General features: G+C 41.7%; 1 protein-coding gene and 1 pseudogene across 1 annotated transcript in view; both read left to right on the plus strand.

The window, feature by feature from the left end:
• LOC135057278 (NXPE family member 1-like) overlaps positions 1-25,073 on the plus strand; it is a 283,743-nt gene that overhangs the window by 206,447 nt on the left and 52,223 nt on the right. Inside the window, exon 5 of the mRNA XM_063963169.1 lies at positions 9,235-9,296. Within this exon, the coding sequence (XP_063819239.1) occupies positions 9,235-9,296 (62 nt within the window). The remainder of the gene's footprint in view (positions 1-9,234; positions 9,297-25,073) is intronic.
• Positions 8,366-8,484, plus strand: LOC134897125 (5S ribosomal RNA; annotated as a pseudogene).

A 25,073-nucleotide genomic window follows, 5' to 3' on the forward strand; every position in this document is an offset into this window, starting at 1 on the left:
ACAATTTCAAATGAATAGGCCAAAAAAATTAAAGGCAAAGTGGTTATAAAAGGAAAAGACAATACTTAGCCAGCTAGACTAAGAACATATTGTCCACAAAGGCCGCAAAATAACAACATACATTAACCAAATAAAACACCAACCTACAAAAAAAAATAAAACCTCACAACACGTGACTCACACGCAACTAATGAGCCTTTAAAAATGAAACCATACAGGGAAGAACTCACATCTTACAAAATGTTAAAAAAACACACAAAATAAAAGCTGAAGTTCCATAAAATCCAAACACTTCACTATACAAAGACAAGATCCTAAAATAAAATACACAAATAGCAAAGCGCTTTTAAACATATAACTATATTACAAATAAAATATAATTAATCAAATACTAATAAGGCACAAACACATATGCAAATATAAAATACAATTCAGCAAAAATACTCACCATCCTGCCTAGGACGATCCGAATCCCGGACATTAGTGGCACCAACAACTTCATGCGGAATAAGGGTCCGCACAGGTTCCTCCCACTCCCAATAAGACGCTATAAAGGGATGGCCACCCCCTGTTTGCCTGGCTGACTTAGCCTCCTTTGCCATCTTTGCCTTGACACGATGCTTGATGTCGTAGAATCTCTTTCGACACGTGTCCTTGGTCCTCTTCACCACACCCTCACTGTTTACTGCCGCTACTACCTTCCCCCACAGAACAGTTTTCCTGTGTGAAGGAACCTTGGCCGAATCACGCCCAAACAGCTGGCGATGATGGCGCATCAACTCATGCACCAAAGCCATATTTTCCGCATAGCTAAATTTAACATTGCGACCCATCTTGGTAGCGGTGCGTGGCTGCGGAGCAACAGCACCATCACTGTCACTCTCACTGGAGGCCACAGCACCAACCTCACCCTCCTCCTCCACCTCACTAACCTCCTCCACCTCACTCACCTCCTCCCCCTCACTCACCTCCTCCACCTCACTCACCTCCTCCCTCTCACTCACCTCCTCCCTCTCACTCACCTGTGACTGGGACATAATAATGACAAACAACAAATAACACTGAGAAAAAAAAACACAAAACACACTCCTCCACTACCACTACACACACACACACACACACACACACACACACACACACACTTACAAACAAACAATGACAAGAGACTGTAAATAAAAAAAACAAACACTAAAAATTAAACAAACTTTAAAGCAACTACACAACAAGTATCACAAGACTACTTACACACACAATACAACACTCAACAATCGCCAAAAATCTCCAAAACCTACCAACAAATCACCAACTCCAAATCCACAACTTCCTCTCACCTCTCCACTAGCTAAACCCACGAGGTACGGCTGGTTGGGGGCATTTTTATACTAATGAGCACAGACACTCCTCCATCACAAACACAACCAATCACGGATGAGTGACGAAAACGAAAGTCAGAAATTAACGCGGCCGGGAAGGGACAAAAAGTCTGCTGTGTAAAATAGAATTACGAATCCGTAAGATAGCACAAATATACGGCCGCAAATACAGTAATTGGCCATGTTCACAGTGAACAAAATACGAATAACATCGACATCGGAAAGTACGAAAACACAAAATATGAAAGCATAATAAATAAGTCGTAAAAAAAAAAAGTTGCAAATGAACACTCCCGATGTCATTCATGTTTAATCTTCAACCTAATTCTGAAAATTATGAATTTTAGTAAATATACCCCATTGATGGTCATTTGACCGAAGATTACCATGACAATCCCGATGAAGTGATAAAGTGGAAGGTGATAACGCATTAGCCTTGATAAGTAGTGCCATTTCATCATCAGTTTTTTCTTTTGGGTGATAATTTATTTCTTAGACACTTGTAGGAGCTCCATTTTTTCACTGGGTTATGTTTGAATTGTTGTGTGATCTCTAACACATACCTTATTGATTTAAGAGCTGCCACTCACTTATACACTGAGAAGTGTCAACTATAGCCAATTAAGTTACTGATCATTATTTCTTCTAAGTGATAGTTAGCTTCCAAGCAGGGCCTTCCTACCTCTGACTGTTTGTTATTACCCACATTTGTCTTATCATCGTGTCCGGTTGTAAAGCGCAACGGAAATTGCTGTGCTATATAAGAAACTGTAAATAAATAAATAATAAATAAATAAATAAATAAGTGCATTATGTACAACTCTGTGTCACCTGTGTTCCTCCACATCCATTGCACCCTCTCTCTCTCTCTCTCTCCATATATATATATATATATACACACAGTGCATCCGGAAAGTATTCACAGCGCTTCACTTTTTCCACATTTTGTTATGCTACAGCTTTATTCCAAAACGGAATAAATTCTTTTTTCCCTCAAAATTCTACACACAATACCCCAAAATGACAACGTGAAAAAAAGTTTTTTTGAGATTTTTGCAAGTTTATTAAAAATAAAAAATTAAGAAATCACATGTACATAAGTATTCACAGCCTATGCCATGAAGCTCAAAATTGAGCTTGGGTGCATCCTGTTTCCATTGATCATCCTTGAGATGTTCCTACAGCTTAATTGGAGTCTGCCTGTGGCAAATTCAGTTGACTGGACATGATTTGAAAAGGCACACACCTATCTATATAAGGTTCCACACTTGGCAGTGCATGTCTGAGCACAAACCAAGCAGGAAGTCAAAGGAATTGTGTGTAGATCTCCGAGACAGGATTGTCTCGAGGCACAAGTCTGGGGAAGGGTACAGAAAAATATCTGCTGCTTTGAAGGTCCCAATGAGCACAGTGGACTCCATCATCCGTAAATGGAAGGAGTTCAGAACCACCAGGACTGTTCCTAGAGCTGGACGGCCATCTAAACTGAGCGTTCGGGGGAGAAGGGCCCTAGTCAGGGAGGTATCCAAGAACCCGATGGTCACTCTGTCAAATCTACAGCATTCCTCTATGGAGAGAGGAGAAGCTTCCAGAAGGACAACCATCTCTGCAGCATTCCACCAATCAGGCCTGTATGGTAGAGTGGCCATACAGAAGCCACTTGTTAGTAAAAAGCACAAGGCAGCCCACCTAGAGTTTGCCAAAATGCACCTGAAGGACTCTCAAACCATGAGAAACAAAATATTATGGTCTGATGAGACAAAGATTGAACTCTTTGGCATGAATGCCAGGCATCATGTTTGGAGGAAATCAGTAACCGCTCATCACCAGGCCAATACCATCCCTACAGTGAAGCATGGTGGTGGCAGCATCATGATATGGGGATGTTTTTCAGCGGCAGGAACTGGGAGACTGGTCAGGATAGAAGGAAAGATGAATGCAGCAATGTACAGAGACAAACACACAAATTTCCCTAGTGCTTGAAAACCATCAACCTTATGCAACAACATAGTTTAATAAATTAACAGCTCCCAATATCTGACTCAGGGGAGCCCCACCAACCCGCACCTCAAACTTCTCTTTACCTATACGGGTTAATAATCAAGGAAGTTGGTTTGCACTATATGTTTACTCTTGTTCTGTCAAGGCTTTCGAAAAACTTCAGGGGAGTGTGTGTGTGTGTGTGTGTGTGTGTGTGTGTGTGTGTGTGTGTGTGTGTGTGTGTGTGTGTGGGGGGGGGGGGGGGTAATGTGTGTTTTTAGCTTTTTTTAGCTGTGATGTCCCACCACATTTGGACAGGCACAGGCAATATTATAGTTACCCTGAGGACCCCAGACCATTTACCTATTCTTGCAGAGCTTTAGAACCAGAGCACAGTGTCCCAGATTGCATAGAAGACATAGCAGAAAACCCCCAGACCAGGCTGTCAGTGTGCTTGAATCACCTATGCCACAGTCTTCTTCTTTGCCATGGCTGCCTGTCACATGTGGAAGGAGCATATACTGTACACTGAACAAGCAGACCATGCAGGCTGCTGGGAAGGGTAGTGGATGAGGAAGGGAAGGAACACTCTCACTTCCTTAATCCCACTGTGGTGAATAATCCAATCTGGCAGTGCCTGCTGCCTCTGTACAGGGCTGGCTTAATAGTTCAACAGGGGTGGCTATCACTGCTTAAAGTGGTCCTAGAGAGGTGGTGGAACTCACCCCTCCTCCCCCGGTGCCCATGCATTAAAGGTATTGCGCGCGCAGTAGGCGCGCGGCCCAAAAAGAAGGCGTGGTCTCAAAAATAAAGGGGCGTGGTCGCACAATAGTAATAATGCCCACAGTAGTAGCACCCCTAATACACATAATGCACACAGTAGTAGCACCTCGTAATACACAATGCCCACAGCAGTAGCTCCCCTTATACAATGCCCATAGTAGCAGTGCTCCTTATGCAATGTCCACTGTACTGGTAGTGCCCACAGTGGTAGTGCCCCTTATATAATAGAGCCCATAGTAGTGGTGCCCCTTATGCAATGCCCCCAGTAGTAGTACACCTTATGTCCCCAGGAGTGATGCCCCTTATGAAGTGCCCCCTTTACATTGCCCTCATTAGTAGTGCCCCCATTAGTAATGCCCTTAAAGGTAATGCCCCGGTGTAGTATTGCCCCCAGTAGTAATGTCACCTGTAGTAATGCACCCAGTCATTTAGCCCCCTGTAGTTTATCCCCAGTAGTTATGCCCCCAGTGGTAATGCCCTTGCAGTTATGATCCAAGTAGTTTACCCCCACTTTAGTTTAGTCTCCCAGTGGTAATGCCCCCAGTAGTTTAGCCCCTGTAGTTTAGTCCTCATGTAGTTTTCTCCATGTAGTTTAGCCCCTAGTGGTAATGCCCCCGTGTAGTTTAGCCCCTGCAGTTATGCCCCCAGTAGTAATGCCCCCAGCAGTTTAGCCCCATGTAGTTTACCCCCAAGTAGTAATGCCCCCAGTAGTTTAGCCCCTGTAGTTATGCCCCCAGTAGTTTAGCCCCCTTGTAGTTTGCCCCCACTAGTTTAGCCCCTGTAGTAATGCCCCCTATAGTTTAACCCCTGTAGTTATGCCCCCCTGTAGTAATGCCCCCAGTAATAATGCCCCCCTGTAGTAATGCACCCAGCAGGTTAACCCCCTGTAGTTATGCCCCCAGCAGTAATGTGCTCCAGTAGTAATGCCGCCTGTAGGAATGCCCCAAGTAGTAATGTCCCCCTGTAGTAATGCCCCCAGTAGTTTAACCCCTGTAGTTATGCCCCAGTAATAATGCCCCCTGTAGTAATTCCCCCAGCAATTGTGTCCCCTGTAGTAATGCCCCCAATAATAATGCCCCCCTGTAGTAATGCCCCCAGTAGTAATGCCCCCCTGTAGTAATGCCCCAGCAGTTTAACCCCTGTAGTTATGCCCCCAGCAGTAATGCCCTCAGCAGTAATGTGCCCCAGGAATAATGCCCCCCTGTAGTAATGCCCCCCAGTAATAATGCACCCCTGTAGTAATGCACCCTGCAATAATGTGCCCCAGTAGTAATGTGCCCCAGGAGTCTGCCCTCAGTAGCTTGCCCCCTTGTAGTTAGCCCCCCAGTAGCTTGCCCCCAGTACACATAAAAAAACAAAACACTATACCACCGAGCCCCGCTCCCGCGTCCGACCGCTGCAGTCCTCTCGGCGTCGCCTCCTGAGCACTATGAGAGAGACGTTACGACGTCTCTTCCATAGCGCGCACTCACTGAGCTCCTGCCTCCGGCTGCCGTTGTGAGAGGCAGATTTATTAAGCCTGGTGAAGTGATAGAGCGGAAGGTGATAATGCACCAGCCAGTCAGCTCCTAACTGTCATTTTTCAAACCCAGCCTGTAACATGGAAGTTAGGAGCCGATTGGCTGATGCGTTATCACCTTCCACTTTATCACTTCACCAGGCTTAATAAATCTGCCCCAGAGAGAGAGAGCCGGGCGCCCGCTGGTAAAACAATCTCAGCGGGCGCAAGGCATCTCCCTGCGGCGGCGGCGGCACACAGCGGGTTAGGTGAGCCGGAGGAGGTGGAACTGCGTTCCGTCTCCAAGTGGAACTGACGGAATGCAGTTCCGCCCCGTTCCGGCTCACTTTAACCCCTGATGGCTCTCCCCAGCAGTGTCTGCAATTACCTGGATCCTGGAGTAGCGCTAGTGTCATCCTTGGTGGCTCAGCTGTACTGTATGCAGTGACTATCCAAAAGTAAAGAAAACGCTAAAGGAAAAAATTGTAAAGATATACTGCACTTGTTTTTAAATCACCCTTTATTGCAAGATTGCAGCTCCGCAAAAGAGGAGCTGACCCTCAAAAAGACACTAATAACATATATACCAGGAGCGCTATCTGATTGCAATGGACATTTATTAAACCATATAAAAAATCTTTTCACACACTATTAACACACTATTTAATAAATACCCACTGCAATCAGATAAAGCTCCTGGTATATATTTTAGTACTGTATGCAGTGGCCTCCAAACCTGTATGCAGGTTCTTTACAGGCATGTCTTGCAGCATGTCGTGAAGGTTATGTATGCAGAGCATAGAGCTGTTGGGCTGGAATGGACACTGGAGGAGGAACAGGCGCTTAGTTGACAGATCACACGCACACTCTTCCACAAATTTGTTGTCCAGGGGCCCCCACAGACCTTAATTCAGCCCTGTCTGTGTATGATCTGTGTGGAGTCCACCTAGAACGAGGACAAGGACAGCGATTGCAGTTTGTGGAGGCATTGCTAAGGGTTGGTCCTGTGCACAACCAGACCACCCCATAGTTATGCTGAGAGCATATTTTCAATGGGGGGCTCTGGAGCTCGAGCTCCATCTGCCCCATTGTTAATCTTGCCCTTAGTACATATATACTACATTGGACTTGATTCAGACTTGTACGCTTACACGATGGTTATCGTACAAGTCCGATGGTGGGGACTCTGCACATGTCCAGCATCCTCACACACAGTGCCCCTTAAGCCCCAGCCTGATTGACAGGATGAGGCCATTGGGGCGGAAAGGGCAGCGACTGGGTCTGTTCTTCAAAACGTGTTGCCTTCATTTTTTGTAAGTGCTGAAGTCAGTGTCTGCGTCTGGCGATGCAGATTTACTGACATCGGCTGCGGATATGAGACGGATGGTCCTGCAGAGTGATCCAGTGGTGTATCTTAAGACATAACAGTGGATCTCAGAAGCAGGCAGGAGGTATCTATTTATTTATGAAAAAACAAGTATGGTCCTTTAGAGAAAACAAAGAACCAAAAAAAGCAACTATAGGCCTTTTCCTGAGCACACTTGAAAAAATTGAAATGATGAGATTATTAAAAATTAACTTTTATTGATATATACTTAAGAAAAAGCGAGAGCTGGCATCAATGATTAAAGAGCATAAGTGTTTGCCAGTACCAATGTACCTGTTATAGGCAAAATTAATAATATAGGTGAGCGAAAATAAATAAACCCTCATCCATGGAGAAAATTCATACATATCCTTTCTAATCAGGAATTTATATGAATGAGGTCACTACCTCGAGTCCGATATGATCTGACAAATGCTATTGACCTGAGATCAGATTGATGTAATAAGTCCCAAGTTGCTTAAACTGTTGGAGAGTAAAATACCTACGGTACCTAGTATTCCCTGGTGGTTCCCCATCCAGGTACTGACCAGTGATGTGATCAAGCTCTCGGAGCAAAACGCGCGTCACTTCCGGTCCTGGCGCCCGAACTTCCGGTCGTACGGACCGCGGCCGCCGGCACCTCACTCCTCGATTCCTGTCCCGTCCACTGGTCAGAGGGTCTCCAGAAGAGGTTGGGTAAGACAGCCATCGGCTCTTGGCCGAAAACGGACTCTCCTTGCCCTACCTGGGGCTCCCCCTTGCTTTCCCATAGGGTTCACCATGCATTTCCCCCCTCATTAGGGGAAAGCTGAGAATTTTATATTATGTGATATATACATTTTTTTATATCTTCATGAGTATTATGCTCAACATTCTTTCTGGTGCATAACCACTGGGTAAGGGTGGAGAGGGAGGAACCCTCTCATAAGGGACATTTGTAATTTGCAATTACCATATATGCTCTAATTAATACTACTGATATTTACTATACTGTATACACATTTTCTATTGTCCTGATCATTGTGGAGATTACAAAGCCCATCCGTTGCTTGGGCTGTTTTGGAGCACAATTGTAATAGATTCTCTATTATTCCACCATTGTGGGCACTATTAAGCCCTCCTGCTGCTTAGGCTGATTGGGAGCACAATTGTTTTTTTGGTAATATCAATCTCAAGACTACACAGTCAGCACTATTGTTTGAAGTTAGAATACCACCGATCAGATCTCCCAGCAAGAAATCTATAAGTCTACTGTATTATTATCATTACTCATTTCTGACCATATATAATCTAATATCCAATTAATTTGCGATTGATCCTGGGTCCCAATACAATCGGAAAACGGTGCACCTAGGAGACAATTTTACCTACGGTCAGACCGCACTGAGTATGCCCAAACTCGTCTGATCTTGGAAGCCAAGCATTGCAGGGCCTGGTCAGTACCTGGATGGGGAACCACCAGGGAATACTAGGTCCCGTAGGTATTTTACTCTCCAACAGTTTAAGCAACTTGGGACTCATTACATCAATCTGATCTCAGGTCAATAGCATTTGTCAGATCATATCAGACTCGAGGTAGTGACCTCATTCATATAAATTCCTGATTAGAGAGGATATGTATGAATTTTCTCCATGGATGAGGGTTTATTTATTTTCGCTCACCTATATTATAATTTTGCATATAACAGGTACATTGGTACTGGCAAACACTTATGCTCTTTAATCATTGATGCCAGCTCTCGCTTTTTCTTAAGTATATATCAATAAAAGTTAATTTTTAATAATCTCATCATTTCAATTTTTTCAAGTGTGCTCAGGAAAAGGCCTATAGTTGCTTTTTTTGGTTCTTTGTTTTCTCTAAAGGACCATACTTGTTTTTTCATAGTTGTTATAACTATCTTCCTGGAGCACCACCAACTATTTGCTGAATTTATTATTTAAGTAGGCCTTTATGTTGGTTTAATATATAATACTACTAAATTCACTGAACTGAAATCGTTATATCCTGTGCAGATTTATTTCCTTTTGCAAGATCTATTTATTTATACCAGACAACTCCTGCTGCATTAGCATATTAGTTTTCAGTATTGCACAGCTGCTTCCCTTAGGCTGTGCAATATTGTACAATTCTGAATCAGGCTCATTGTTAGAAGAATGTGTACTTATTGCACATACAGTACTTCATTTAGTAATATCTAAATTTCTCATATATTGTTTTCTACGTAACATTAAAGGTCCAAGATTGGGGAACAAATGATGAAACAGACTCAAAATATTGATGTTTTGAAATGCACAGGTAAGTTTATCCTTTTGATTACTCCTAATATGTATAAAGCATATACAGAAAAACAAATGTGATATAACACTAATAAACAAAAACATTATACAGGGCACAACGAAAAACTCCACCACAACAAAAAAACTTACTAACACTCGGTGGTCATTCCGAGTTGTTCGCTCGCTAGCTGCTTTTAGCAGCATTGCAAACGCTAGGCCGCCGCCCTCTGGGAGTGTATCTTTGCTTAGCAGAATAGCGAACGAAAGATTAGCAGATCTGCTAATAAATAATTCCTTGCAGTTTCTGAGTAGCTCCAGACCTACTCCTACATTGTGATCACCTCAGTCCGTTTAGTTCCTGGTTTGACGTCACAAACACGCCCTGCGTTCGGCCAGCCACTCCCCCGTTTCTCCAGCCACTCCTGCGTTTTTACCTGGCACGCCTGCGTTTTTTAGCACACTCCCTGAAAACGGCCAGTTACCACCCAGAAACACCCACTTCCTGTCAATCACACTACGATCATTCGAGCGATGAAAAAACGTTGCTCGAGCAAATCTCCAAAGTTTTGTGTTAAATTAGTGAACACATGCGCACTGCGTACCATGCGCATGTGCATTTTCCACCTGATCGCTCTGTTGCGAAAAACGGCAATGAGCGAACAACTCGTAATGACCACCGGTATCATTACAGTAGTCAGGGGCACTCATGGTAGGGGGAGCAGAGGTACATATAGGAAGGGGAGATTATAGGTGCTCATGGGGAGGTAGAAGCCAGGGGAACTCATGGGGGCCCCCTGATGATGCCTCTGCCACCCTTCTCCAAGAGTGCCTCTGACTCCCCATCAGAGGCACTCTTGGGGAAGGGTGACAGAGGCATGCTTGTTGAGGCAGGAGGCAGAGGTAAGGGGAAATGGTAGGTGTACATGGGGAGGTAGGAAACAGAGGCACTCATGGGAAGGGTGGTCAGATGCACTCATGGGGAGGGGGCAGAGCCATGCTTGGTGAGGAAGTAGGCAGAAGTACATATTGGGAGGGGAAATGGTAGGTACACATGGAGACATAGGAAGCAGGGGCACTCACGGGGATAGGGGTCAGAGGAACATTTGGGGAGTCAGGGCAGAGGCACTCATGGGGAAGACATACCATACTGATGACTCATGAAAGCAGGTGAAGGAGGAACATTAAGCAGAGATGCGGGTGGGGACATATGTGAAGGATGAGCTGTGATATATGTCTTCCCCAGTGCCTGTGATAAGAAGCAGTTTGCAGGATGGATCATCACTCACTATCTTACACTAAAATTGTATTTATATACCAGTCAGCGAAAAAAGTTGTGCTTGCTACTTTTTACGCAGACATACAAAACAAGTGTGGCTTTTCAAATTATGGGGCAGATGTATTATGCCTTCTCCAGGTTAATACATCTGCCCCTATGAGTGTTATCTTTATGAGACTGTGTTTACTGTACTTCTTCCTGAGCCTCCCCTTTACTTTCATAGACAGCACACCCCACCCCCTGTGAGACTTGTGATTTCACGGATTGGGTGTACTGATTAGTAAATGACAAACACAATACAGCCGGTACACTATGTAAATGAATGTCTCATGCTGGCTTTGGTTGGGGGAAGGGAACCCATAAGGCACAGAAGGCACGTTCATTTGTAAGGCATGTTAGCATTGTGCATGTACCGCAATATGCCTGGCGTGAGTGAGCCATCAGTTCCCAGGCAGCTCTGCTAATGGCAGGTGTGTTTTTTTGGCGTAAATGTGTCTTATATGCATCACTATGCAAATATGATGTTGATTAAAATGGCATGTGGCATGCCTATATTCAGTATGAGGCTACAGATGTATCTGCATACAAAATGCTATGTTACAGTGTTTTCCTGGAAATCACATTAATGTAGCATTTCATATGCAGATATAGCCACCCTCACACACAGTATATAGGCATGCCACATCATTTTAATCAGCATAAGCTGCTTGTACATCCTATTAGCTTAGCAATGTATATACTGTAAGCAATCAGTTAAATGCAAGCAGATCTTTTTCTGTGTTGTCAGTCTCAGTTGCAGTATATGATTACTTTAAACAGCAAGCATGGTAACCATCGACATGGTAACCATTGGCGATACCACTATGCCAAGAGAGCCACAGAGACAGGTGACTGAAACCTGCAGTACAATAGTGATGTCGTTCATTGTAAAAAAAAATTCTAGTGCTGTGTGTCCCAACTCCATTGCTGATTGTAATGATTTTCTTTTTTAGAGAGCTGTGTAGAACTTTGTGCCGTGTTTTTCTTTGTATGTGTCAGAGACGCTGAGCAATTCTTTTTCTTTGTTCACAGTTCAACTTAATGTATGGATCATTTGATACAGTGCACCAGGGAAGCTTTCAGCTGTGAGGCATGTTGTCACTGGGTGCCTGCCATTCTATTGATTTTATAGTCCACCCTGCAGTATTACTGTATTAAAAAAGAATTACTGTATTTAGAGAGGACTGGCTCGCTTATCAGGGCTTGCTACATTGTACAGTATTCTGAAGTTTCATATCCATCAGCTGCAATTCAGCACTGTACTGTAGATTTCCTTAGAGGAGCAATCACCACCCAGTGGTGAAGCTCTGTATTGCATGCTGTGGCTCCTCTAGCACCAACCTGCGCTATTTGTATGGTGCAACTATTATTATTTTATTATTATTATTATTATTATCATTTATTTATATGGCGCCACGGGAGTTCCACAGCGTCCAGTTACAGAGTACATAAACAAATAATCAAAACAGGAAAACAGCAACTTACAGTTGAAGACAATATAGGACAAGAACAGGGTAAATAAACATAGCTACATCAACAGATGACACTGGAATAAGTATCAGGTGGCAGAAGACTACTGGAGTTGGTGCAGTTGAATATTATTAAAGTAAGAAAAATGATAAGCACATGAGGGAAGAGGGCCCTAGTCGTGAGAGCTTACATTCTAAACAAAACAACTATGATGCCTTTATGGCACAGCAGCAGCACTAACAATAAGCATGGCTACATCTGTACATCTTGGTGCATCTTTGGATGCCACCTGATTAGCCAATCCCCTTTAACTACATAAGAATGACCAACACATTTCCAATTTACTTCTTTGTGCATGCATCTTGATCTGTATTGTACCTCTGTACAAATATCGAATAATTGCAGCCACAAACAAATAGATGAGACAAAGCATCTGCAATGGCCTATTTGCTTTCTGGCTTCTACTGAAAATATGAAGTTTTGCAATGCCAAGAACCATCTTGTTATTCTCCCATTAAGTGTCGGATTGGGGCATGAAGGGCCTACCGGGGGAAATGTATTTGGAGGTATCCATGTTTAGAGGTGTGGCCAGTCTACTGGTACTGTATTCATGATAATGTACCAGATTAATAATAGAAATGCACTGTAGAACATACACCATGGTTCTGTGCAGTATAAGATAATATATGATCTGTACAAAGGGAGGTGGGGCTCACTCGGGGGTTTTCCTGTGCCCCTGTGGGTCAGTCAAATTCTGCTCCTATTTCTCTCTTTATTCTCAGACATCCATTTTAATGCAGCATGATCAGTGATCAACCTGAATTTCCTTCCCAGCAGGTAGTATCTGAGAATTTCTAATGTAGTGTCCACCTGATTGCTAATTCTTCTTTTTTGACAGTGGCATAGATTCTCTTATGTACATTTAACTTCCTGCTTAAATAAATAACAGCATGCTCTTCAGCCTCTTTTGTGATGGGACAGTCACTGCACCTATCCCTACATCCAAAGCATTAGTTTGCAACACATATTCCCTCTGAAAGACATCAGAACTGGTTGGGTACACAATGCTACCTTCATCTATGGAAAGCCCTTTCTGTTCAAGGATTCCATTTAAACATACCTTTCTGTTTTGTCCTTGGTAAGGCCTGTCAGTGGAATAGAAATGGTGCCAAAATTAGATAAAAATCTTCTATAATGCCCTGTGATTCCTAAAAAAGCTTTCATCTACTTCTTATTCAGGGTTCATGGTCAATTTTGTATTACCTTCATTTTATTAAGTTGAGGCTTTGTCAAACCTCTGCTGATGGTGTATTTAAGATACTTACATCTTCCATACATTAAAAACATTTTTTGGGGTTGGCTGTCAATGCTGCTTTATGGATGGAGTCCAACACTGCTTGTACCCTGGGCAAGTAAGACTGCCAATAAGGACTATAGATGACTATATCAACTACTGTAGAGCATACTGTCTATGGGGCCTTAGAATTCTATCCATCATCATTTAGTGTTCAAACTAGGCTATTGGGCATCCTGCCCAATTTTAAAATGTCAAAAAGATGTCTGCTTTTCGGGCGGCACTCCGCTGAAAGAGCATGCTCTCTGTTGTCCCCTGAGTGTCCCATGGGTGGGAAAAGTTGCAGAGTAGTCATGCCCCCTTTTTGGAAACATACCAGCACCTCAGTGCCCTGCCCACACTTTAGTGAAACCACTATCCCTTGAAAAGTTTCGGGAGCCCATGTAGCCCAAATGGCAATATCTTGTATTCTAACAAACCTTCTGGTGCAGAAAAGCTTTCTTTTCTTTGGCATTCTCTCTTAATGGCACTTGCCAATACCCTTTGGTAACATCTATGGTGGTTAAGTACCTTGCTGTTATAATCTTTCAGTAAGTTCATCCACCCCAGTCATTGGGTAGTCATCAAACTTAGACATGTTATTCATCTGATGGAAATCATTGCAGAAGTGCAAAGTTACGTGAGGTTTTCGAATGAGCACAATGGGACTCTTCAATGACAAAGCTACTCTATCCTTCCAAGGTTTTATAAGATTTACAATGTAGATCTATTCTTGCTATCTTTTCCCAGGCAGGTACTCTTTATATTTAACCTCCCCCACTTTTCTAGGATTTCAAATATGCCTTGTCACTTAGCCAAAAGTTTACTTTCTACTATGGGAACTAAAACAAACACTTTGTACACAGAAGCAAAGATGCACAACTGGGCATTGTGATTGTACACCCTCTGCTGTGCCTGTTGGACCTTTTCCAATATCGACACCACTGCAGCCATTCTTTCCTGCATCTGAGAAACAATAACAGTTTTGTAAGGAATCAATTGCCCCTCCCATGTCTCCTTTGCAATGTCAAAAATCCCCTTGGGTGTCTACTGTACAACAAATCAAAAGTTGAAAACTCAGTAAAAGATTGGGGAACCTTTCTAATGACCAGCAATAAATAAGGTAGCAAATAATCCAAATTTGTTTCATCTTTATCCACCTCTTTATATAGCATGCTTTTTTTAAAATTTGTTAAATCTCTCAACTGAACCATCAGTCTGGGGGTGATACAAAGAGGTTCTTCCCTGATTAATTTTTAGCAGGAATCACAAATCTTTCATGATTTTTTACATAAATGGAGTACCCTGATGAGTTAGGATTTCCTTAGGTATGCCAAATTTGCCAAAGACATGTATTAGTAGCAATGGTATCTCTTTCTAGTATTCATAATATTCCATTATCACCAAAATATATTGATGGCCTCAGGCACAGGTCAAACCAAAACCATAGCTATTCTCTCAAATGGAACCTCAATAATGGGTAACAGAACAAGCAGAATTTTAAAATGTGCCATTGGAGCATGGTACTGACATTCTGGGCATTATGCACAATATTCAGATACCTCTTTATGAACCACGGGCCTGCAGTACATTTTCACCTGATATCTCCTGGTTACAATTCTCCCATGATAATAACCACAGTCCTCATACTTTAGCACGGGGACGTGAGAATTATGTAAGTCATCAAGTTTTGATTTTTTTTCTTCAGGATCTTGGTAATGTACACCATTCAAATTCCATCACAAGCTGCCATTTACACAGCAACTTGTACTCACTGCCCGCAGGTCTTAGCTACACTGTATCCTGATATTAGGTGTCCTGGGGCCTGCTGAAAGTTCCCCTAAGAAGTGAGCTGGGGGTCCAGAGAAAGTGGTTCTGGGGCAGAGGGGACTGCAAGCTTTACAACATCACTTTGATGGTGCTGAAGTCAGTGGTGATAGAGGGTCACACAGGCCAGGTGAGATCACACCAGCACTGTTCCCTTTCACCTAGTGCCCTGCCTAGATGCCATCAGAAAGATAAAATTCTCAGCTCTTGAACTGAGACAAGGTTATGGGGGACCATTGACAATATTATGGGGGTGCTCATTGGTTGTACAGCTATAGCATCCCCCTCTATATTTTTTGCAGAGGGTGGGCTCTCAGCTTTCTAACAGTATCACAGGTAGGTTCGGGGTGACCAAAACCAGACCTGGGTAGCTTCAAAATGCTAGAATCCTTTCTCCCTATGCACACTCATTAATAAGACTGATGTTGGGTTGTTTTGCATGCTTCAGAAGGACCTGAGAAGACACATCTCAGAGTGTGGTGGGTCTGTGCAGGGAAATGAAGGGGGGCTCTTTCAAATGCTTGGACCCTGGACTTAAGGATGGTAGCACTGGATTGGTTTTAGAAGGCCCAAAACTGGGGCTTAAGTGGGGTTGAGTACTGCGGTGGACACTTCAGACACCTTGCAGTTGGAAGCTTCTAGCTCAGCTCCCCATGGAGTCCTGGAGCTGGTGTCAGGCTTTAAATTTAGAGGTGGCTCAGGGCTACCAGCATGTCCATAACCCCCAGGGAAGTGGATATATTGGGAATTAAAGTTACAAGTAATTGGTAACCAAAAGCCCATATGGAAGCTCCAGACACTCCATGGCTATCTATCCCCACAGGCTCCTGGAACCGGTTCTGGGCTTGCTGTTTTGAGGAGGCTCAGGGCTACTGGGAGGTGTTTCCAGTTTGTCCCTATTCCCCAGAAAACTAGAGATATCGGAATTCAAATGTACCAATAACTAGGAAGGAGCATGAATAGTCTGAAGAAGTCTGAGAATATGAACAGCGGCAGGGAGGGTTAAGTGTCTCATACTTCCAAAAAGCTGTCAAGGAGGCATGATGAATGTGAAGATACGGGGTTCTTCTAATCACTCAGACACAGAGCCGATGAAACTAAAGTGATGGTTTATTTCTCATAGCACATAGTAGTAGATAATTCACAGGAAGTAGTAAATATAGCCCAGAAGTAAATATAGCCCAGAAACAGTATACAGGTAGCAGTCCAGATAGTAAGTCCCAGTAGAGGATTTAGGTCCACAGCAATTCCGTGCAGAAGTTCCAGATAAACAAGTCCATACAGCAGAACTATCACTGAGTCCACACAGCAGTGATAGCAGATTAGTCCATGCAGTAGTAAGTACATATAAGTCCACACAGCACTGGTGATGCGTTCCACAAGGTTCCCTGGCAGAGAATCACCCCTTAGCCAGAGTCCTGCGACTAACATGCGGAGCTGACCTGTGCAACCTCTTTTAAAACCTTCCAAATGCCCATCATGCCGCGCTCACCTGGGGAGGAGACGCAGGTTCCTGATTGGTGGTATCCCACCTCAGGTATTTCCCTACTCCCTCCCACAGCTGGCCTTCTCCTGCTGACCACATGCTGGGTCAGGCTCCGCGATGTCTGTCAGAGACCTGGATGGAACAGAGGAAAGTAAACAGAAGGAACAATGACAGGGAAATTGGTTTAAGTCCTGATTGTCCCCTGTGGAGGAGAAGCTTCCAAGAGACATTACCTGATCCTCAAATGTATTTCCTGTGTGACCATATGAGGATCATAGATGGACTCAATAGGAATAGCAATGATAACCTGTAATAACCTCATACCAGACTGGCATTCTCCTACAATCACATAACATGACAGCACTATGTGCCAGGTCACAGCCCACGTGTATTTACTAGAGATGAGCGGGTTCGGTTCCTCTGAATCCGAACCCGCCCGAACTTCGGATCTTCCCGCCTTGCTCGGTTAACCCGAGCGCGCCCGAACGTCATCATCCCGCTGTCGGATTCTCGCGAGGCTCGGATTCTATCGCAAGACTCGGATTCTATATAAGGAGCCGCGCGTCGCCGCCATTTTCACAAGTGCATTGAGAGTCATAGGGAGAGGACGTGGCTGGCGTCCTCTCCGTTTAGAGAAGAGAGAGACACAGTAGAGACGAGAGAGACACAGTAGTAGTAATTTTGGGGAGCATTATTAGGAGGAGTACTACTATACTACTATACTACTTGCTGAAGTGATATAGATTAGATAGTGTGACTGTAAGTGTATTGTATTATCTGACTTGTGGGGGAGACACTGACAGTGGGGAGCAGTTAGAGTCTGAGAGCAGGACTCAGGAGTACATATAACGTACAGTGCACACTTTTGCTGCCAGAGTCAGTGCCACACTGCCATTGTTGTGACCACACTGACCACCAGTATAATAATATATTTTGTGATTGTCTGCTTAGGACTCGGAGTACTAGTTGCAAGGTGCAACGTGAGTGACCTGACCACCAGTTTAATAATCAATCACCACCAGTTTAATATATATATATAATTGTATATAATATATATATATATATATATATAATATTGTATACCACCTACCCGTGTTTTTTTTTTTTTCATTCTTCTTTATACATACTACTATAGTAGCTTACTGTAGCAGTCTGCGGTGCTGCTGACCTGACAGTGTCCAGCAGGTCCGTCATCAGTCATTACATAATAAATATATATAGTACCTGTCCGGCTGCAGTACTAGTGATATTATATTGATTTCATCTCATTATCAATAATTTATCATCCAGTCTAGACTCTATATTAGCAGCAGACACAGTACGTTAGTCCACGGCTGTAGCTACCTCTGTGTCGGCACTCGGCAGTCCATCCATAATTGTATACCACCTACCAGTGGTTTTTTTCTTTTCTTTCTTCTTTGTACATACTACTATAGTATAGTAGCTTACTGTAGCAGTCTGCGGTGCTGCTGAGCTGACAGTGTCCAGCAGGTCCGTCATCAGTCATCATTACCTAATAAATATATTATCTACCTGTCCGGCTGCAGTACTAGTGATATTATATATACATACATATATATATTGATTTCATCTCATTATCAATCATCCAGTCTATATTAGCAGCAGACACAGTACGTTAGTCCACGGCTGTAGCTACCTCTGTGTCGGCACTCGGCAGTCCATCCATAATTGTATACCACCTACCCGTGGTTTTTTTTTTTCTTTCTTCTTTGTACATACTACTATAGTATAGTAGCTTACTGTAGCAGTCTGCGGTGCTGCTGAGCTGACAGTGTCCAGCAGGTCCGTCATCAGTCATCATTACCTAATAAATATATTATCTACCTGTCCGGCTGCAGTACTAGTGATATTATATATACATACATATATATATTGATTTCATCTCATTATCAATCATCCAGTCTATATTAGCAGCAGACACAGTACGTTAGTCCACGGCTGTAGCTACCTCTGTGTCGGCACTCGGCAGTCCATCCATAATTGTATACCACCTACCCGTGGTTTTTTTTTTTCTTTCTTCTTTGTACATACTACTATAGTATAGTAGCTTACTGTAGCAGTCTGCGGTGCTGCTGAGCTGACAGTGTCCAGCAGGTCCGTCATCAGTCATCATTACCTAATAAATATATTATCTACCTGTCCGGCTGCAGTACTAGTGATATTATATATACATACATATATATATTGATTTCATCTCATTATCAATCATCCAGTCTATATTAGCAGCAGACACAGTACGGTAGTCCACGGCTGTAGCTACCTCTGTGTCGGCACTCGGCAGTCCATCCATAATTGTATACCACCTGCCCGTGGTTTTTTTTTTTCTTTCTTCTTTGTACATACTACTATAGTATAGTAGCTTACTGTAGCAGTCTGCGGTGCTGCTGAGCTGACAGTGTCCAGCAGGTCCGTCATCAGTCATCATTACCTAATAAATATATTATCTACCTGTCCAGCTGCAGTACTAGTGATATTATATATACATACATATATATATTGATTTCATCTCATTATCAATCATCCAGTCTATATTAGCAGCAGACACAGTACGTTAGTCCACGGCTATAGCTACCTCTGTGTCTGCACTCGGCAGTCCATCCATAATTGTATACCACCTACCCGTGGTTTTTTTCTTTTCTTTCTTCTTTGTACATACTACTATAGTATAGTAGCTTACTGTAGCAGTCTGCGGTGCTGCTGAGCTGACAGTGTCCAGCAGGTCCGTCATCAGTCATCATTACCTAATAAATATATTATCTACCTGTCCGGCTGCAGTACTAGTGATATTATATATACATACATATATATATTGATTTCATCTCATTATCAATCATCCAGTCTATATTAGCAGCAGACACAGTACGTTAGTCCACGGCTGTAGCTACCTCTGTGTCGGCACTCGGCAGTCCATCCATAATTGTATACCACCTACCCGTGGTTTTTTTTTTTCTTTCTTCTTTGTACATACTACTATAGTATAGTAGCTTACTGTAGCAGTCTGCGGTGCTGCTGAGCTGACAGTGTCCAGCAGGTCCGTCATCAGTCATCATTACCTAATAAATATATTATCTACCTGTCCGGCTGCAGTACTAGTGATATTATATATACATACTGTCGAATACTGTGACAGAGGCAACCTGCTGAAGGCCTAACAGTTATGTGTGTGCACTACGGGATAGTACGTATATTATGTATACATCCAATAAGCAAAGGGTTCTCATATTCACTAGTATAATATGAAAGCATAACAGAATCCATTTTGATTCTAGCTAGATGATATAGCAAATTCATCTTGAACTTTATACACACCCTGAGAGAAAAACAACTTTGTTGGCTGAGTATTAATTCCACATACGCACTTTCTAAAAGCTCAGAGTCCAGATGTAATTCCTAATATGGACACAGTTGACGATCACGAGTATCATTTTAGTATTCTTGATAATTGTCCCAATATTGCATAACTCCATTGCCTAACATTGTATTCCTGAGGTATGAAATCATAGGGGAGGAATATACCAAAAGGGGCGTTACTTTGTATTATATAAAACTCATTGTTGATACGTGTATGTTGTTGTTAAAATGATTTGACACAGGAAGAGAGGATGTCTCTCTTCCCTGTATACGGGCGTGGCCCATTGAATAAATAATAATTGATTTTTATAAATCCATTTTCAATTCATTAATTTTACCTAACAACCCAAACAGCAACAAGATGGTAAAATTAGTTATCCTCACAAGGAGAATTCAACAAGATGGGGGCTCGTAATCGGTGGAGCTATAGATCTCAATCTCTTCATCAAATTCTCAAAGGGGTGTGCCAGCCAGCAGCTGATGATGGAAGGAACATACCAAGTCATTACAGCACTGGTAAGTATAGAATACCATGGTATGTGCTGTATTCCAGTACATTCTGTTTCTATACCTGCCAGCTGTCTGTGTGATTGTATTTTTTATAATATGAGAATAGGAGTGGAGAGATTGAAAAAAAAACTAGTAAAATAACTCAGGGACCTGTTTGTTGTTGTTGTTTGTTTGTAAAATTAATACCAAAATTATGTCCAAATCGGTTGAAGGACCAAGTAACTCGGAAATTATGATTGACAGATGCTGTTGCATGTAAATAAGAATACCAAAATTAATTCAAAGATTTGAGCAAAGAACCTGTGTTTTTCACTCTATGAATGATTGCGTGAATAAGTGCTTTGGACCAAGAGCCAAATAAAGTAAAAAGCACATAGATCACCTCCCCTTGTTAGTCAGCTACACATGTATAAGAAGAGTACTTTAAATAAATAGAGTGAACAACCCGAGGTTATAGGGATTATATGTAACTGAGTGTAAGTATATATTGCAATACTGAGCTGCTAAGAGCTGCGGGTTGTTTTAAGCATAACCTAAGCATGTTGCTTTGTGATTGTAGTTGTGATAAGAGGATCTACTGCAGCTTCCCAGTGACAGACGTGTCGCGTGTGTGAAAAATTGCAGGGATTGCGAATTTTTCCAGCGTATGGGAAGGGCAGGGAGGATTAACCCTAAGTGTGCATATCATGTATGGAAGAAATATTCCATAGATGCACAACTTTTGTATAGTACTGTGACAAAGGGTACAGTATATGTTTTGCATTTCAATCATGCTGTATAATATTGGCCTGATCAACCAATACTAAGCGTATTTTGAAATCGGCAAAACTGTTGAAATCTACAAGAAATTGAAGTTTGCAAACTATATTTAAATTTTTTGTGTTATGGTTTTGTGTATGTGGAACATAATGTTCAGTTAAGTATATTCTCAGATCTGTGTCTAATAGAAACCTTATGTCTGTGATTGGCATGGTTACAAGTTTTGAAATAAAGTTTATATATATATATATATATATATTTGTGAACGGAGGAAACAAAAAGTTGATGTCCGTGTTCAAATGGCTTTTGGCAGATCTGTAGTTAAAAATATGTGTTTATTTAATGTTACTATCTAACTATGAAGTGAAGTTTCCATATGGTATTGTTTAATACGCAAATATTCTTTAATGCAATATATTGTGAGAAGGTCTGCCAGCAGAAAGAAAAAAACCCCTTCAGTTTCCAATGCTGTGTGAAGCACAGAGAGCTAGGGGGCTGTAACAGCGCAGAATCGTGCCCCCTCCTTTCCAGCAGCAGTGTAAGCCATGACGCAGTAAAGAAAAAAAAAAAAAGTGTTCAGTGAGCTTTAATTTTTTCATCTAACAAGATGGATCATAATAAGCATAAGTCAGTGGTTCCCAATTTTTTTTTTAATCATGTAGCCCTAGAATATCAGAATTTTTTTCACAACACCCCTAGGAAGAAATGTAAAAAAAAAGGAGTAGATGGCGTTTATATGCCATCCTTAGAGTCAGTTGTGTGGTGAGGGATATTTGCTTCTGTTTGGCCACATATTTTATGACTGGCAGCCACCAGCACTGAATAATTTGAATTGGTACTAGACCATCAACCCAGGGCACCCCTACAAGTGTCCTAGGCACCCCAGGTAGCTACGGCACACAGTTTGGGAACCTCTGCATATGTTATACAAACTATCTACTCTAGTTTTAATATAAAAAACTAATATCTTTACCAGATAACCTGTAGAAAATGCTGCCAATTTCTTTCTACAGCATAACTGTAATCAGAAAATATAAGAACAAAAAAATCCCAGCAGCAGATATGGGCTAGAGATGTCAGCGCTAACAGCGTTATCGCTGACAGATCTGCATCTGGCAGACAGTCAAGAAGACAACGCCCTAACTCTGGTGAGCTAAAGTTTTCAAAGCAGCAGCTAAAATCATAGGGAAAGATAAAGGAATATGCATTCTTTAATGTATATGCTGTAAATCAAACATTGCGACAAGCAATTAATCACTACGATTCCAGTATTAACATACTTTTAGACAATTCTTCAAAGTTATTTGGAAGAATCCTAATGTAAAAGTTACCCTGGGTATTTCTAAAGATTCCAGGAAGAATAAAGTAGGAACAGATTAAGTTGGATGCATAGCATATCTATATATCACTTACCCTGGGTTCGTGAGGTAAAAAAAATATGCTTGCTAAAATCCATCTCATTGTATAGGCATCGATATAATACGTTGCAAAAGTTCTTAGTGGACTGCACAATATGCGGTGATGAACCAGGTTCCGTAGCCAGGAAGTGTGGGGATATGATTGTATAGAATAGTTATACAGATAGAAATGTGAGCAGGAGCGTTGTTCAGTTTTGTAAGTGATTTTTCAGTGAATATGTATATGTGCCAAAACATCCATGGGATGGACACAGTCCAAGAAAAGTTTGCTTGGAAGCAAATAAGAGTGTGCATGAAAAAAAAAAAACGTACAGTTGTGTGGACTGGCCAGTCTGAATGATATGTTGAGAAATGTAACCAGTATGTGGATGATATACCTTTGTGCTATAAATTATTTGAAGTATTGGTGTCAGATACTAAACAGTTGTGTTTTTTTACAGAAAAGACCACAAGGTGGCGCAAGACAAAAGTCAACGGTGTGCTGACATAGTTAACTACCTAGACATTATTTGGCGCTAGGCCAAAGATAGTTAAAACCCTTAGAGGGTGGAGTCTTGGTATACATTTATTGATAGATAGATAGATATGTATGACCAGATGATAAATCTCTAGATACAGTAATTTTTTTTTTTTTGGAAATGCTATATGCAAACATTCAAGTTCATAACCAAAGAAATTATAGAAGGTAATACAACATTACACTTTATCATGAATAAAACATTATGGATACACAGTCAGAGCCAAACCATCCACTTATGCATAAGCAAGAACATATATGTTTAATACTGAGTATATAGGTTTAATACTGAGGTTAAGCAATAGATAGTATATGATGTGTACATTTTACCTCTGACAGTATACAACTTAGATATAATATAGCAATAGTGTAGCTCACGGAGAGATTTCAGATTTAAAGATATATCCCTTCACTCAATAGGGGATATATGAACCAACAGGGAAATTGTAACAAATGATTTGTTCCATGAAAAATGTGTTTATTAAGACACATAAACTCACTGACATACTACATACATAAAGTGCATGGGTGAATCTGGACCAGTTAAAGTGACCGTGTGATAGATGTAAATCTCTCACCATATAATGGGATTGCGGTGGGCTAGCTTAAAGAAGCAACATGGGTCCGAGGCTGAAAATAGCCTAGGCACCACCGCAGATGGTTTATTCAGCGTATCAGTCCTTTTACTTGCTTCACTGATCCTCGTCACCCGATTCCCCTGTCCAAGAACCTATCCTGGTAGGGTTTCCTCTGGTGGCACAGTGATGCCCAGCTCAGAGTGTTTCCCGATTCACAGGATCCACCACAACTTAGATACAGCTGCATACTTGTCTTCCTCACCCCCAAAAGTGGGGAGTATAAGGAATATAATGTGGATGAGTAAGACAATTATAATGATTACATCGCATTTTACATTGCATTTAAAGGAATTGAAAAAAAAAAAACTGATTAACAGGAAAATAATTTCTCGAGCATCCATAGGGGATAATGGGATGGTGAATTGGTGAATTAGTATTATTAATAATAAAGTGTTGTTGCCAAGTTTCATTAAGGGGAAATGTCATGAGTTATGCAAAACTAAGGGTAATTAACATGAAATAGATTCACAAGCTTTCTATAGTGGGATGAAGTTTAATGGAGAAGTGTACATTGTGTTTTGGCATGGGACCAAAATAATTTATGTGATAATAAGAGGGATCGTGATGGTGATAAAGAAAGCTATAGCATGTTTACTGCAGATGGTTGGGTTGATTAAAAACAACATTGTTTTAATACAACATAGTGTAATGCTAAAAAGGAACTATAGGATGTGTAACAGGTGTTAAGGGGTTATTTGAGAGATGAATAATAAGGCCAGAGGTGTGAGCTATTGTTTCAAAAGACAGTAAAGTTTCTTTACTGATAGAAAGAGTTTATAGGAGTTTGAAAAATATTTTGTGTTTAGTATGTGTAATGTTGAGAATAAAAAGTCATAATGTGACAAGGAAAGTTTAAAGAATTAAGCATTATTAATCTACAAAAGAGACAGGAAAGGCAGAATTTGAATCATGGCATGGTCCAATCGTTGGTTCAATAGTGGTAGAATTACACCTAAGCCTCTGCTTAGTCTCTCTTCTATATCATTTTTTTGTTATTCTTTTTGGAATCCAGCAAAGATATGTTATCCAGCAAAGATATATTATCCAGAGACTGATTCAAAACTACAAAATGTGATTGACGATTCAAATGTGTCCCACAAATTATTTAAACAGTTACAAGAATATCAAAAGCTGCAAGAACCTTGGAAAGA

The sequence above is a fragment of the Pseudophryne corroboree genome, chromosome 3 (genome assembly GCF_028390025.1).
Source record: "Pseudophryne corroboree isolate aPseCor3 chromosome 3, aPseCor3.hap2, whole genome shotgun sequence".
NCBI classification, from domain to species: domain Eukaryota; kingdom Metazoa; phylum Chordata; class Amphibia; order Anura; family Myobatrachidae; genus Pseudophryne; species Pseudophryne corroboree.